The sequence below is a fragment of the Mirounga angustirostris genome, unplaced genomic scaffold, assembly GCF_029215605.1.
Source record: "Mirounga angustirostris isolate CCGP_5_RB_7025 unplaced genomic scaffold, mMirAng1.0.hap1 SCAF_6, whole genome shotgun sequence".
NCBI lineage: Eukaryota > Metazoa > Chordata > Mammalia > Carnivora > Phocidae > Mirounga > Mirounga angustirostris.
The window spans coordinates 151,959,230-151,971,729 of NW_026991714.1; the positions used below are offsets into that span (position 1 = coordinate 151,959,230).

At 56.3% G+C, this 12,500-nt stretch overlaps 1 protein-coding gene across 13 annotated transcripts in view; it reads right to left on the minus strand.

The window, feature by feature from the left end:
• EBF3 (EBF transcription factor 3) overlaps positions 1 to 12,500 on the minus strand; it is a 116,635-nt gene that overhangs the window by 18,102 nt on the left and 86,033 nt on the right. For all 13 annotated transcript variants that reach the window (XM_045879088.3, XM_064595467.1, XM_045879078.3 and 10 more), the window contains exons 9-10: positions 11,984 to 12,114; positions 11,346 to 11,472 (exon numbers count right to left, since the gene is read on the minus strand). In XM_045879088.3, the coding sequence (XP_045735044.1) occupies positions 11,346 to 11,472; positions 11,984 to 12,114 (258 nt within the window). The remainder of the gene's footprint in view (positions 1 to 11,345; positions 11,473 to 11,983; positions 12,115 to 12,500) is intronic.

Here is a 12,500-nt window from a genome sequence, read left to right on the forward strand (position 1 = left end):
GCATTGTGGCGTGCCTGGGAAACACAAAGGCCACCGTGGCTGTGCATCACTCACCAGGGGCGTGGGCCCCAGGAGCCCACCTGGGCCCCTGCCCGGCCCCCGGGGTGGGAGCAAACAGGAAGACTTCGGGTCACCCTTCGTGGACACCGAGCGGCCAACCCCAGGTTGCCCTCCCCAGAGTGACTTGGCTTTCCCAGCGTCCTGGCCACACGGCCCAACACCAGCAGGGGCAGCTCCGACGGGCCCGAGGTCAACCTCCGGTTCACGCGGCCGCTAGTCCAGCAGCCCTTCCGACCTGCTAGCTGAAGGGTATTTTCTGTAACCGAGACTTCTAAGGATGGGAAAAGTGCCACACTTGACTTCTAATTGGAAGGCAGGTGCCTCCCTCATTCGTATGGGGAATATTGTTCTGGTATTCACACAGACAGCCCAACCCGGCCTGTGCACAGGGACCCGCTCCCATTCACCACCGCCTGGCAGGGGATGGCGGCATTGTGATGTGACACCAAATGCAGAAAAGGGGACAGCTCATCTTCCTTGTTACCAAAATAATACCCTTGCTGACAACTACTGGATTGCATTCAAACAATGCTGTTTACATACCTCAAAGAATACATGGGCTTGCCGCTTTTATAGTCTTGTGGAAACTACACCTACCAAGCCCAGCCCGGCAGCGAAGGAAGACGGAGTCACGTGGTCTGTCAGCGGATCTCACTTCTCGAATGGCTTTCGGTCCCCGGGGGATGGGGAGCCCAGAGACGGACTCCCCATGGTGGCGGCTCCAGGGTGGGGAAGGGCACGGGCCATCCCATAAGCCTCGCCTCCCCTCACCAAGGCTGTTCTAACACACGTGAGCTCCCTGTACGTGTACAGAGCCCGTGAGCAAGAGGAACGGAGAGGCCAGCCAATAAGAATCACCCTCAGTGTACGAAAGGTCTCACACGATCTGTCATCCTTTCCTTAAGAAAGAAAAATCAAGTGTCCTAGTGTTGCTAACCCTCTTAGAGAGGTTTTTTTTTTCAAGAAAGGGTCTTAAAACCCAAACAGGCAACATAACGCTCTGTGGAGAGCCATCCCGGCAATGGATTTGCACACTTTAAACCAGCGTAAAATCTCCGTATAGACATAAGCTGCAGAATGAGCTGTGGAGGTAATACCCCCTCCCAGGGCTGGAAGCATGCCTGCTACAGAAAGACCCCCACCCCTGCGTCTCCAAAGCCAGCCAGCCCCCTAGGGACACACATGCCCAGCCCGTGTGCTCACTTGCTCAGGAGTCCATCCTCCTCCCTGAAGGCAGGGCCGTCACCCCGCGTCACCGCACCCGCCCCACTCCACGCAAGGTGCACAGAGGTGCTCAGAAACCTAACAACTGTGGGACTTCCTGAAGATTCTAGACCAATGCAGAAGGCATCACAACATTTTTGATTTTGAGAAGCCAAAGCAAATGTAACATTCTCATCTGTCCACACAAAAACTTGTTCACAAATGTGTCCCAGCCACTTCATCGGTAACACCCGGGTGTCCTCGAGCTGATGAACGGATAAATGAGATGAGGTCTCTCCGAACAGTGGAATAGTATTCAGCCCCGCAAAGGAACGGAGATCTGATGCATGCTACCCTGCGCGCGACCTCCGAAACAAAATGCTGAGGGAAAGACGCCAGTCACAAAGGACCACGTGCAGTAGGAGTCCATTTCCATGAAATGTCAGGAGCGCACAACACACAGAAACAGGAGGCGGAAGGGGTTCCTGGGAGCAGGGGTGCAGGGGGGCGGTGGGGAGCGAGTGCTAATGCATGCACGGTTCCTCCTGGTGTGATGAAAGTGTTCCTGACTTAAGAACGGTTGCACACCCTTGTGAATATACTAAAACCCGCTCATGGTACAGTTTGGGGGCATTTTATGCTACATGAGCTATATCTGAATAAAAAAACTAGATTTTAAAAGAAGGAAATGTCTCTAATCTGGGTTAGAATATACACACCAGCTATCCCTGTCCTGACGGAAATACCTTTCACGGTCTGAACGCCATCTCGCGATAGAGGTGCTTCGGGCCCTCGTGTAAAGAGGGAGGCCCACACCCGAGAGAACACGGCAGACCACCGCTGTGGGGCAGAGGGCCGGCCTCCCACTCAGGGAGCGTAACGTGGCTTCCCAACATGACCGCCTTTCCCATCTCCACGCAGGCATCTCTAACTCCTGGTATTCAGGGACAAGGAATGTTCTAAGGCACAGACTTTGAAGACCTCGCCGAGATTAATGTAAATCCTGGAATTCCCCCAACCACAGTCCTTGAACACAGGATTCTCGAGGCTGCCAAGTCCCCAACTGTACTGGGATCAGAAGGCCTCTGTGGCCTCATGGGACCTCCCTGCCACCCTGGCCCCTGACTGCTCCCCCAGACTTGCTCCGTCTGAGTTCACACTTGGTCCACACTCTTCCCTCTGCCTGGAAACACCCCACTCCTACTGCCTATGTCCAGGGGACAGCCTCCCCAGCCCCTCCACACCATCTCTGCTGGGGTCTCCCTCCTAGGAGACCCACAGTGCCTCCGCTGTCCCTCTTCTCATAGAACTTGGCACCTTTTATGAGTATCCATTTCTCTTCTACATCCTGTTTCGCTCCCATAAGACTCAGAGTCACTGGGATCGTAAACGTAGCTTGTGCGTCATTTGCCGAGTATAGCCCAGAACCAGGCATCAGGCTGCCAGGAAGAAGACGTGGCTCCTTCCTCTGGTGAGGATCCCACTGCCCGGTGCTGCCCCACCCCAAGCACCTGTAAGACCCAGATGCTTTCCCTTCTCTTCTCCATCCCCTGCAGTGCCCAGCGGAGTCCCTGCTGCAGGTGGGCATCAGAAAAACCCCGAATGTTTCCAGATGCCATGGGTAAATCCCAAATCACGTTGCCAGGAAGCTTCAACATCACATCCTTCGACACCATGTTCACCTCGAATGTCATTCCTTTCGGGGGCATTTTCCAAGGGCAGAGGGCAGAAGTGACATGCGCGGCTGCAGAATTCTGGGCAGTGAGGAGTAGGGGTGCGTGGGGATGGGTGGGTAGAGGGCTTCAGCACAACAGGTGTTCACCACGGTGCCCTGACAAAGCTCATGTGACCTGGGTCGCTGTCGCAGAGATGGTGACAACAGACCGTCGGCATGAGCTCCCCACAGGCAGGGAGCCACGTGACGTGGCAGCCCCCCACCTCGCACACGTGTCCCTTGCTTTCGTGGTATTTAAACAAGTCAACCTCTGAATTAACCTCCATTTTAACTGATGACAAGCACATGAGGTGCGTTTACAGGCTTTAGCTTGGGAATACCCAGTGGTCCAAGGCCAAGTTCGTGGTGAAGTGTTCATCTGCGCCACCCCCACGGCGAAGGTCCTGCTCCCACAGAAATGTGGAGAGGCTCCCTCGGCCTCGAGACTCGTCCACCAGCCCAGCACCAAGGCACCTGGAAGCTCACGGAGGATGTTTCTGGACTGGGGACGTGTTCATTAGGAAAAGCACGAGCTGGTCTCCAACACCAGCGAAGGAGTGATTTTCGTGGTAAAGCTACAGGCTGCCCACCAGCGCCAGGCGCCCAGATTCACGAGGATGGGGAGGACCACTGTGCTGCAGGCCACCAGCCCCTCCCCCCACCGTCCACCATCCACCGTCCACAGGGCTGTGACGGGGGGGGGCGGGGGCAGGGACAAGGGGCATCCAGCCGAGGGCCTCCCGGGAGAATAAGGGGTGACAAGATGGAGAAGGAATCTGGCAGAATCCCCAATATCCAACCACCTCGGTGCCCTGACCTGGGTCCTCGAGGGTCCTCGATGCTCAGAGCAGGACAGGGCCCAGACCCTGGGGCCCGCGTGGCCAGGCAATAGGACCTCCGTGTGTGGGAGACGTCAGGAAGGCCCGCCTCCTGAGGGCAGGGAAGGGGGGCATTTGCCCAGGAGAAGAGTCAGACCCACTGCCCGGCTGCCCCTTAAAGGAACTTCCTCCAAAGACGATTTACACCAATGCTTACCACGGTCTGCAGTGGCCGATTGTCTCAATGGGACTTTCTGTATTTAAAATTTAACACCGCCTGTAATGAGTCTTCTCGAGCATATGTGCCGTAACACATGCACTCAGGTCCCTTGTGGAACCAAGTTATTCCATATGCTCATTAAGAGCATTTGAAAACTTCTATTTTGGGGGGGAGGGGCATAGCAAACAGCCTGCATCACTAACAGCTTCCCGTTTTGTCGTTTTTATTGAAAAACCATTCTACAAAAGGAATTACTCACTTTGCATTTTCTACCATGAATAAAAAAGGCCCAACTGATGTGAATGATAATTTTTTAAAAGTACTTTTTCTCAGGCTGAGCATCTGGGACCCAATCTCAACACGGAACAAACGTGTGCAGACAGGTCTGCAGATCTTCCCCCAAAATGAAGCCGAGGTGGGCCCCGAGCTGTGGTGGCCTCACTGTCCCCACACCCAGCACACGGGAGCGAAACGCGCCCCCTGTCAGCTTCCAACCTGGGCCCTTCGCATCCTGCCCGGTGTCCAGCTAAATGGGCCTGGCGGGAGGAGGCCTGGGGCCTCCACGACCGTGGTAAGCCAGAAAGAAGAAAGAAAATCGTGACGTGTAGTTCCTGCTTCTCTTCTTCCGGGGTCACCAGGTGATCTAGTCCTTTCTTCAGCATGAAAAGGACCGCACACCTCCACATCAGGCTCTCCTGTGGCACTGCCCTTGGTCTTCATCGTTGAACTTGCGGGTTTTCACAGGCGGGGTTCGTGTGATTTTATTTTTACATTTATTATCTCTGCTCTCTTCTGCACTTGGGTGGACTACAGTCACTTTGTTGCACTTCTAAGTGGTGATCTCCCCGGTCCCCACCCCCCGTGCCCTTTCCGAGTTGTTCTCAGAAGTGTGGCCGGCATCCTTGCCGACCAGAGACTCGAATGAAACCGCCGCTCGTGATCCCATTCGGTTCCGTGACTCCCCTCCCGCGGGCCCCCTGGGCGAGTCGGGGAGCGGGACCAGGGACCCCGCCGGTGCAGGGGGCTGAGCGGGTGGAGGGGTCCAGGCCCGCCTCCTCCGCCCGTCCACATCTCGACAATCACTGAGTGAAACCCAGATGACCCCTTTGTCCTTTGGGGAAGATAAATGGCTGTCTCCTCTCGGCTACATTTTGTCAGGTTTGGTGCTGGAGAGTCAATACCTTCACCTTGACATGGAAACTTCGTGATTTATCAGTCGGTTTCTCCTCCTGGGTTAGTGCGGCCCCGGGAAGTGCAGCCAATCGGGGCACCGGGAGCCGACTTTGGTCACAGCCACTTGGAAAACCACCACAGCCCCTCTGATGACAGACAAATGTGTCTTGTTAGCAACTGCCCAAAAGCGCTTGACTTGTACTAATAACAAAAAGGCCATGCTGGTCACCGTGGGTCCAAAGACGGAGCACCCTGTCACCAGCCTGGTTGGGAAATTAGCAAATAATGTTCTTTTCCTTGATAAATGGGTGACAGCTCCCTCTCACCAATCATTTTTAACATTTTGATGCATGCCTATGATCCCACTGGAGGAGCAGAAAAGTTTACTGGCCCTCAATTTTCAGATGATGAATGGAAGTCTCTAAATGTGCGATTTCTGTATGAGGTATAGTTCATTTTAAGCAATTCTAGTAAATGGGTGTCACTGATTAGGACAAATAGTCTACTTGTGAATAGCACAAGCAGTGTGTCTCATTCTCCAGGCCCCCTTCGAGACAGGAGAGAAGGGGACAGCAGTGACCCCGGGAGCCCTCCCAGCGCCGTTCCCGAGGAGGGGGCGCTGCTGAATGTGCCCCCACGCCCGCATCGCGTGCCGGCAGACCAGCCACTGGTTACCTGGTGTCACGCTGTACCGCCCAGGGGACACCAGGGGGGCGCCCTCCCTTCCCCTGCGGCCCTCAGGAGCCCTGCCAATGACCCCAAAGACAGCCAGCCGGCCCGGTGTGCCCACCGCCCAGGCAATGGGCAGAGATCTGCCCTCTCCCGCCAGTAAGTGAACAAATGAGCAACGCCAAGGTGGGCCGGGTGGGACCGTGGGGGCGGAGCTGTGTGCCACGCAGACAGCTGTCCCCACTCTCCCAGGCCAGACAGGTCTGGACACGCCCTGAGCTGAGCCCACGGCCCCACCTAATGCTCCTCACAGAAAGGCAAAGGTCTCTCCACCAGGGACGGTGGCCTCCCACTGACACCCTCCAACCGCCAAGGAGGAACCGTGACACCCACCCATGGCGCTCACGGAGAGGAACAGACAGGAACCAGCCAAGACCCGCCGGGCCTCACCGGCCAGGGCACACTCCTCGACAGGCCGGAAGCCTCCCCAAACCCCGGGGCCCGTAATTACAATATTTGTCTCTCCACCAGGCCCACATATGTGGTTAAAAATCTGTAACTGAAATAATCAGGTGGCTCACACTGAAGAGAAGGCATGAGCATTTAGTGTAGGCACGGTAAAAACAGTATGACTTGTGGGGGGCAATTAGGATTCATTTGCGCTGTGGATACAAGGAATCTGTCGGAAGTGCGCTGGCCTGGGGACAGCTAGTTGGTGCTGCCTGTGGTCAAATGGTACTGTTGACAGAATCACATCTGAATGCACACAAAAGGTCTTTAAAACACTTCAGAAACATGAGTGCCTTTCAAGGGGGTGACGTGAGGCGGGGGTGAACGGGGGAAGCTTGCCAGAGGCAACCGGAGGCCCTGGGCGAGGAGACGGTCCCCCCCGCTACCACCCGCCCAGCGTCAGACAGCACCTGAGGACAGGGCCGTCCCTGCCTCGACATGTCCCCCGTTTAAGGCACAATCCAACTTAAAAAAGAAAAACACACACACACATAAATACTGTATCGGGAAGATCACAAACTGTTAGCAGCTACTGGCTGAGTAATGATTTCACAAGCAGCAAACTGAATGCACATCTTTGTGCAGAAAATCATCATTTCTATGTCCCCGTCAAGGAAATGCATTGCAGACCCGAGCTGGGCCCGAGCACAGCAGTCGAGCTCGGGCTGCACCCGCTCTGGATGTGTTGACCGTCAACCGCTAATATCTTGGTTAGGAACTGGGTTTGGCCATTGGCAGACAACATGTTGACTCCTGGAAATTTGTGATCATTTCTGTAAACGAGCAAGAGAGATCTCTAACATGAGGGTGGGCCAGCAAGCAGTCAGGTGCAGGAGGTCAGCAGTGAGCCCCCCGCCGCGGGCTGCACCCCGGTGTCCTGGGGAATGATGCCTGAAGGCGAGCCACCACCAACTAGCCTCGGCTCTTCTGTGGAACAGGAGACCCTCTGCCACGTGGACACTTGCAGAAAAGTGATACTCGTATTTGTGTAGGAGCACCTCACGCTTGGAAACGTGTCTGTTAACTAGTCCTCGTTCTAACAGAACTCCAATTAGAAGCATACAGATTCCATTTTGTCTTAATCAGATAACACGGCAATACCTATATTCTAATTAAAAAATAATTTCTTTTATTGCTCTTAACAATGTGATGTGTTTCTCCTGGTGAAGTTATACATGTGAAACTGCTCAGTTCACCATTTACCAGGAGTTTCTCAGGTAGGATGATTTGCCAGGACTATTTTAATTATTATTAAACAAGCAAATGATACACTATTAGACAAATATTAAAACAAGCATGGCGCTCAGTTATTAATTTGCACTATTCACTTTTAAATGCAGCAAATATCTCATTAATTTAATTTTAGGTGCCCACCCGTTTATATTGCATTTTACAGCCTAAAAGGCAATTTACTATTAACTGGCAATTACATACAGAGTGATTGTTAATTCTGCTCCTAAGTGCTAGCCGCTTGAAAATTGTTCTCTCTCTCTAATTTTTGACCTTCTTACAACAGGGGTGAGGCACACTGGGAATACAAAGGACTAGTATGGAAGAGCCGGACATGTCATTTGTGACTCATTCTTTTAATTCACCGTGCTAATCAACTGAACCGCCGCTGCCTCCCTAGGTAATTGTGCTTTTATAGTAGTTGGTGAAAGCAGCAGGCGGAAGGGTCTGGAGGGATCGGCTTGGCCGGCCTCCCCTTCCCAGGGCTTCCCAGGGTGGGGGCAGCAGAGAGCGCCCACACCCACTCTGGGTTGACTAATCGGGTCTGGTTCTGAAAAATCTGGTGTTTCTCAGATGGCTGTAAACAGATCATTTAGGCCTTTTGCCTCTGGCGGGCGGGGCCCCTTCTCTGTGCACAGGTCCATTATCCCCGGGCCTGGGCCGGCCGGGAAGGCTCCCTGCGAGGGCGTCCCGGCAGCCTCGGGGACTGATGGGAGCCAGATGCCCAGGGGACGGCGCCCTCCCTGAAGGGGCTGCCTGCCCGGGTCCTGACGTCCAGAAGGGCTGGCTCAGTTTTCAGTGGGGACAGTGCAATTGCCCGTGATTGCTTCACTGTCCCCATCAATTTCAGGGCAAAGCAAATCAGACAGAAGCTTCCAGGTCAGACAGGTTATGACCCCACCTTTCCTCTGCTCCCTGAGAGTGTACGGGCCCCGTATCCCTTACACAGCGTTTGAAATGTATATTCCCGTTAATGATTGGGGTGTGGGGGGAGGCAATAAATTAGCCTCCCGCTAGGAAAGACTGAGCTCACTGAATGGCTTCATTGAAAGGCCCATTCGTGGGAGAACTCTTGACAGAAGAAATCCCCAAAGCCTTGGGCAGCAGGGACCCCGGACCAGTGTCCCTGGAAGCCCAGTCTTAGGGTGCAGGCGACGTCCACGGCAGAAATGGAAGCCGGGTTCGGGCCAGCGGGCAGGAGCTGGTGCTCACCAAGGGACCGCCCTCACCCTGAGCAGGGAGGAGGGGAGCACCCCAGGAGCCAGAGAGGAGGACGGCGTCCTGCACAGAGAGCCGCCCGGACACCAGCCAGCCCCGACCCCGGCAATGCCAGGCCCTGCACTCGTGACACCCGCCGGCCAGTGACAGACGTCCCGCCCTCACTCACTTTTGGTCTCTCCCGCGCTTGATACAAAGCTCAGCCCGGCCCCTCCTGCCGTCTGCTGCAGGGCAGGGAAGGTTCTGCCATCTCGTTCTTCTTGCAATGGCCACTGACCGCCCCCCACCCCAAAAAGCCCACAGCTGGAAAGGTCTGATCTGGGACGGGAGCCCCTGAAGGCATCGGCTGAAGAACCTAACCAAGACGGGCAGACTAAGTGGGAGAAGCCCACCGTCTGGGCAGATGCGGCAAGTCCGTCTGGCCACTTTTGGACATGCTCACCGCAGTGCCCTAAACCAACAAGGACACCCCAGTCCTGTGGCAGACATGGGAGCCCACACACCACATGGCTCATGAGCAGATAGTAAATGTCCCCTCTTTGGAGGGACTGGGGACCCTGGTGGTCGTTACCCTGACTGACCACAGAAAGGTACCTCTCGCCATGTTCCCACCTGTGGCAGACAGCACCCCTAAGTTCTCCCTGACCCCCACAAAGCCCATGGGGGGAGGCCGAGGAGTAAGTGGGACTCAGCGGGGTCAGGAGGCACAGGGCCCAGGTCCTCGGGCCAACACTGGGCAGAGCAGAGCCTGCACAGCGCGAAGCTCACAAGCCAGAGGCCCGCGGAGGTGTCATGCCCCCCAGCAGGGAACACAGAGTGGGGTGTGGAGAGTGTGCAGGGGCACGACGACAGCTCCCACAAGACGATGGGCCCACAGCAGGTGCCAGAGGCCCCAACGGGTACAGGACGGGACTCGGGCCGCACCTCCCTGGACCGGCCCCACACTGCATTGGCCGTACGGCGCTTGCTTGTTGGAGACGCATGGGTGCTTCCTAGATGCCCCACGTTTCATGACCCTGTTTTGCAGATGACACCCTGGGGGCCTCGCAAACTGGAGGAGCCACCCTTCCCACTCTCTGGGTCTTCCCAGGAAGCCAGGAGCATCCGGACCCCAGGAGTGGGCCCAGGGACGTCCACCCATAGCTTTTCTGCTACACCCACTTCCCCTTGGTTCCTGGGCGGTTCTGGGCTCGGGGAGTGTGTGCTGGTCCCATGGGAGAAAGTGGCCCATAATATGGGCGCCTCTCGCCACCTTGGCCACGTGGCAGGGTGCAGTTTCGGGGAGGACAGAGGAGGAAACTGCCCCCGCTGAGGACCCCAAGTATCACCGGCAGGCAGGCTGCCGAGGGTCTGGCCTCTGGGGACAATAGTCAGGGCTGTCTGAGAGGACCCAAGTCAGGCACACCCTTGAGCTGATGCTGGGTCTACGGAAGTGGTGTGGAGGAGCTTAAATTTTCCATTTCCTACCCACTCAACGTTTCCTACAAGGGGAAGTGGGTGAGTAACCCCTCCTCCCTCCTCAAACTCCTGAGTGGAAGGGACCTCCACACCCCCCACATCCCCCTGCCTGGTGGACAGAGAGACCTGCATCCCAGGGGGAGGCCAGACCCGCTCCAGGACATCCCGCAGCTGGCGACAGCATGTAGTCAAGCCTGCAGCCCCAGCCCAGGCTCCCGGCATGGCCCCCCCCCCCCGCCTGTGGCCGCCCCCTGCCGACAAGCACATCAAGGCCACAATAGGAGAGAACAAGTGCCCATCCCTGTCACCCGCGTGGGGTTTCAGCAGGTGCCGTCCATCGGTACAAACGCTTCTCAGGTCCTAGAGCTTTTGCAGTTGGCTAGGACTGAAACCAGAACACTTCGAGTTTATCGATGGCGTTTCTCAACAGCCACCTCGGCCCAAGAGTGTTCAGTCAGCATCTATGTGAGCGGGGCTTCGTAGAGGAGCACTCTGAGATAACAAACGTGCCATTTCAGAGGGGACCCCTTCTAGTGACCAATTCAGAGACCCTTGCAGAAAACGGGTCCTCTTTTAGAAATAGCACGGGGCCTGGAGCAGACCGACTCCTGGCTTCCGCCAGCGGCCCATTGATTACGGCGCGTGTGGCCTTGGGCACGTGACCCGTGCTTCATCCCAGTCCCAACGTGTGCAAATGGATGGCAGCATCATGGGCAGCCATGCGGCGATGCATGGGCACGCAGGACACACGGCCCACGGACCGGGCACACAGGCAGCTGCCCAGGGGAGGCCGGAGCTGACTGGCTACTGACGGGCCCCCCACCTTGCTTCACAGGCCTGAAGGCAGGGGGCCTCAGGTTCGGGGAGGGGCCCAAGAGCTCATGGCCTGTGGGGGCTGCATCTGTCCACAGCACTGCCGACTCAGACGAGGATGCAGAAACCATGCACCCCACTGACCCAACCCTTGGGCCAAGGGGGCTTGGCCTGCCCTCACGGGGAGCCCGCCTGTGCAGGCTGTCATGGGGAGGAGGCATCCCCCACTTGGCCACCGAAGTCGGAAACGTGAACTCACCAGTGTAGACAAACCGCCCAGGAGCACCTTTACAGAACTGCTTGGATTTGTAGGACAGGGTGACTTCAACAACTCCAGGAATGTGCCGCGGCGGGGTCTGCACCCGGATGGCATGGGGAGTGATGAGCTACAAAAATCACAGGTGAACAGGCTTTCAGAGGCGCTGGCCTGGGAGGGCGGGCACTTGTCGGTGGGATACAATTACCAAAATGAGCACAAATTGGACCATCATCCCGGAATGCTCCTTCCTAGCTGTCACCCAGAGACCGGGAATCTACAGTGTTCTCTAAGAAAAATATCTGCAAACGATCCCGGGTTTTACTTTGCAGGAAAGGCCACAGGGCATCATTCATATGAAAATTGCCACCATATGTTTCCTTAAACCTGCTTCTAGTAATTCTAACACTAATTGTTGCAGCGCACGGAGGGACCTCCTACGGCAGGTTTGAAACCCCAGGGTCGGGGCTTGGGGGGGCGGGGCTCTGCGCCCGCCCACCGGAGGAGCCCCTGCCGCAGGCGAACCGTCAAGTTCTGGGGGCGGGCGCGCCGGGATGCCCAGTGTCCACGCGCCACCGACAGCCGGCCAAGCCGCTCGCGGGACAGCTCCGGCCGGACGCGGCCCGGGCGCGCAGGCTTACCTCGCTCCACACCAACATGGTTCCGAACACGACTTGCAGGCCGTCGAAGAAGTTGTCTCCGATTATGATCACGGTGGCTCCCCCCGTGGTCCAGCCTTCGCTGGGGCTGATGGCCTTGATGCACGGAGTGGCTGCTCGCACAAGAGAGAGAACGCACACCTTAGAGCCCCGGCCCCAGCTCCGGCCACGCTGCCCGCCGCGGGTCGCGCCGGCGCAGCAGGACAAGAGGAGGGCCACTCCTCCGGGCGGCACGCAAAGGGCAATCGTACATCAGCACGTTGATGTGTCTAAAGCAAACTACTAAATGTTTTATAAAGCAAGGGCCAAGCCACAGAATACTGGTGAGCAAGGGGGGAAAAACTGGCTTGATATAGCAAATTATGTGTCAGGGCAAATATGACTATTACAAATGATTAAGCATTGCGTGCATGTGGCATGTCGATTTATCTGCTTTGCTGTACAGATCTAAGCAGAGTCAATCAAAAGGTTGTTGAGGGGGATGGAGGAGCAAATGCCT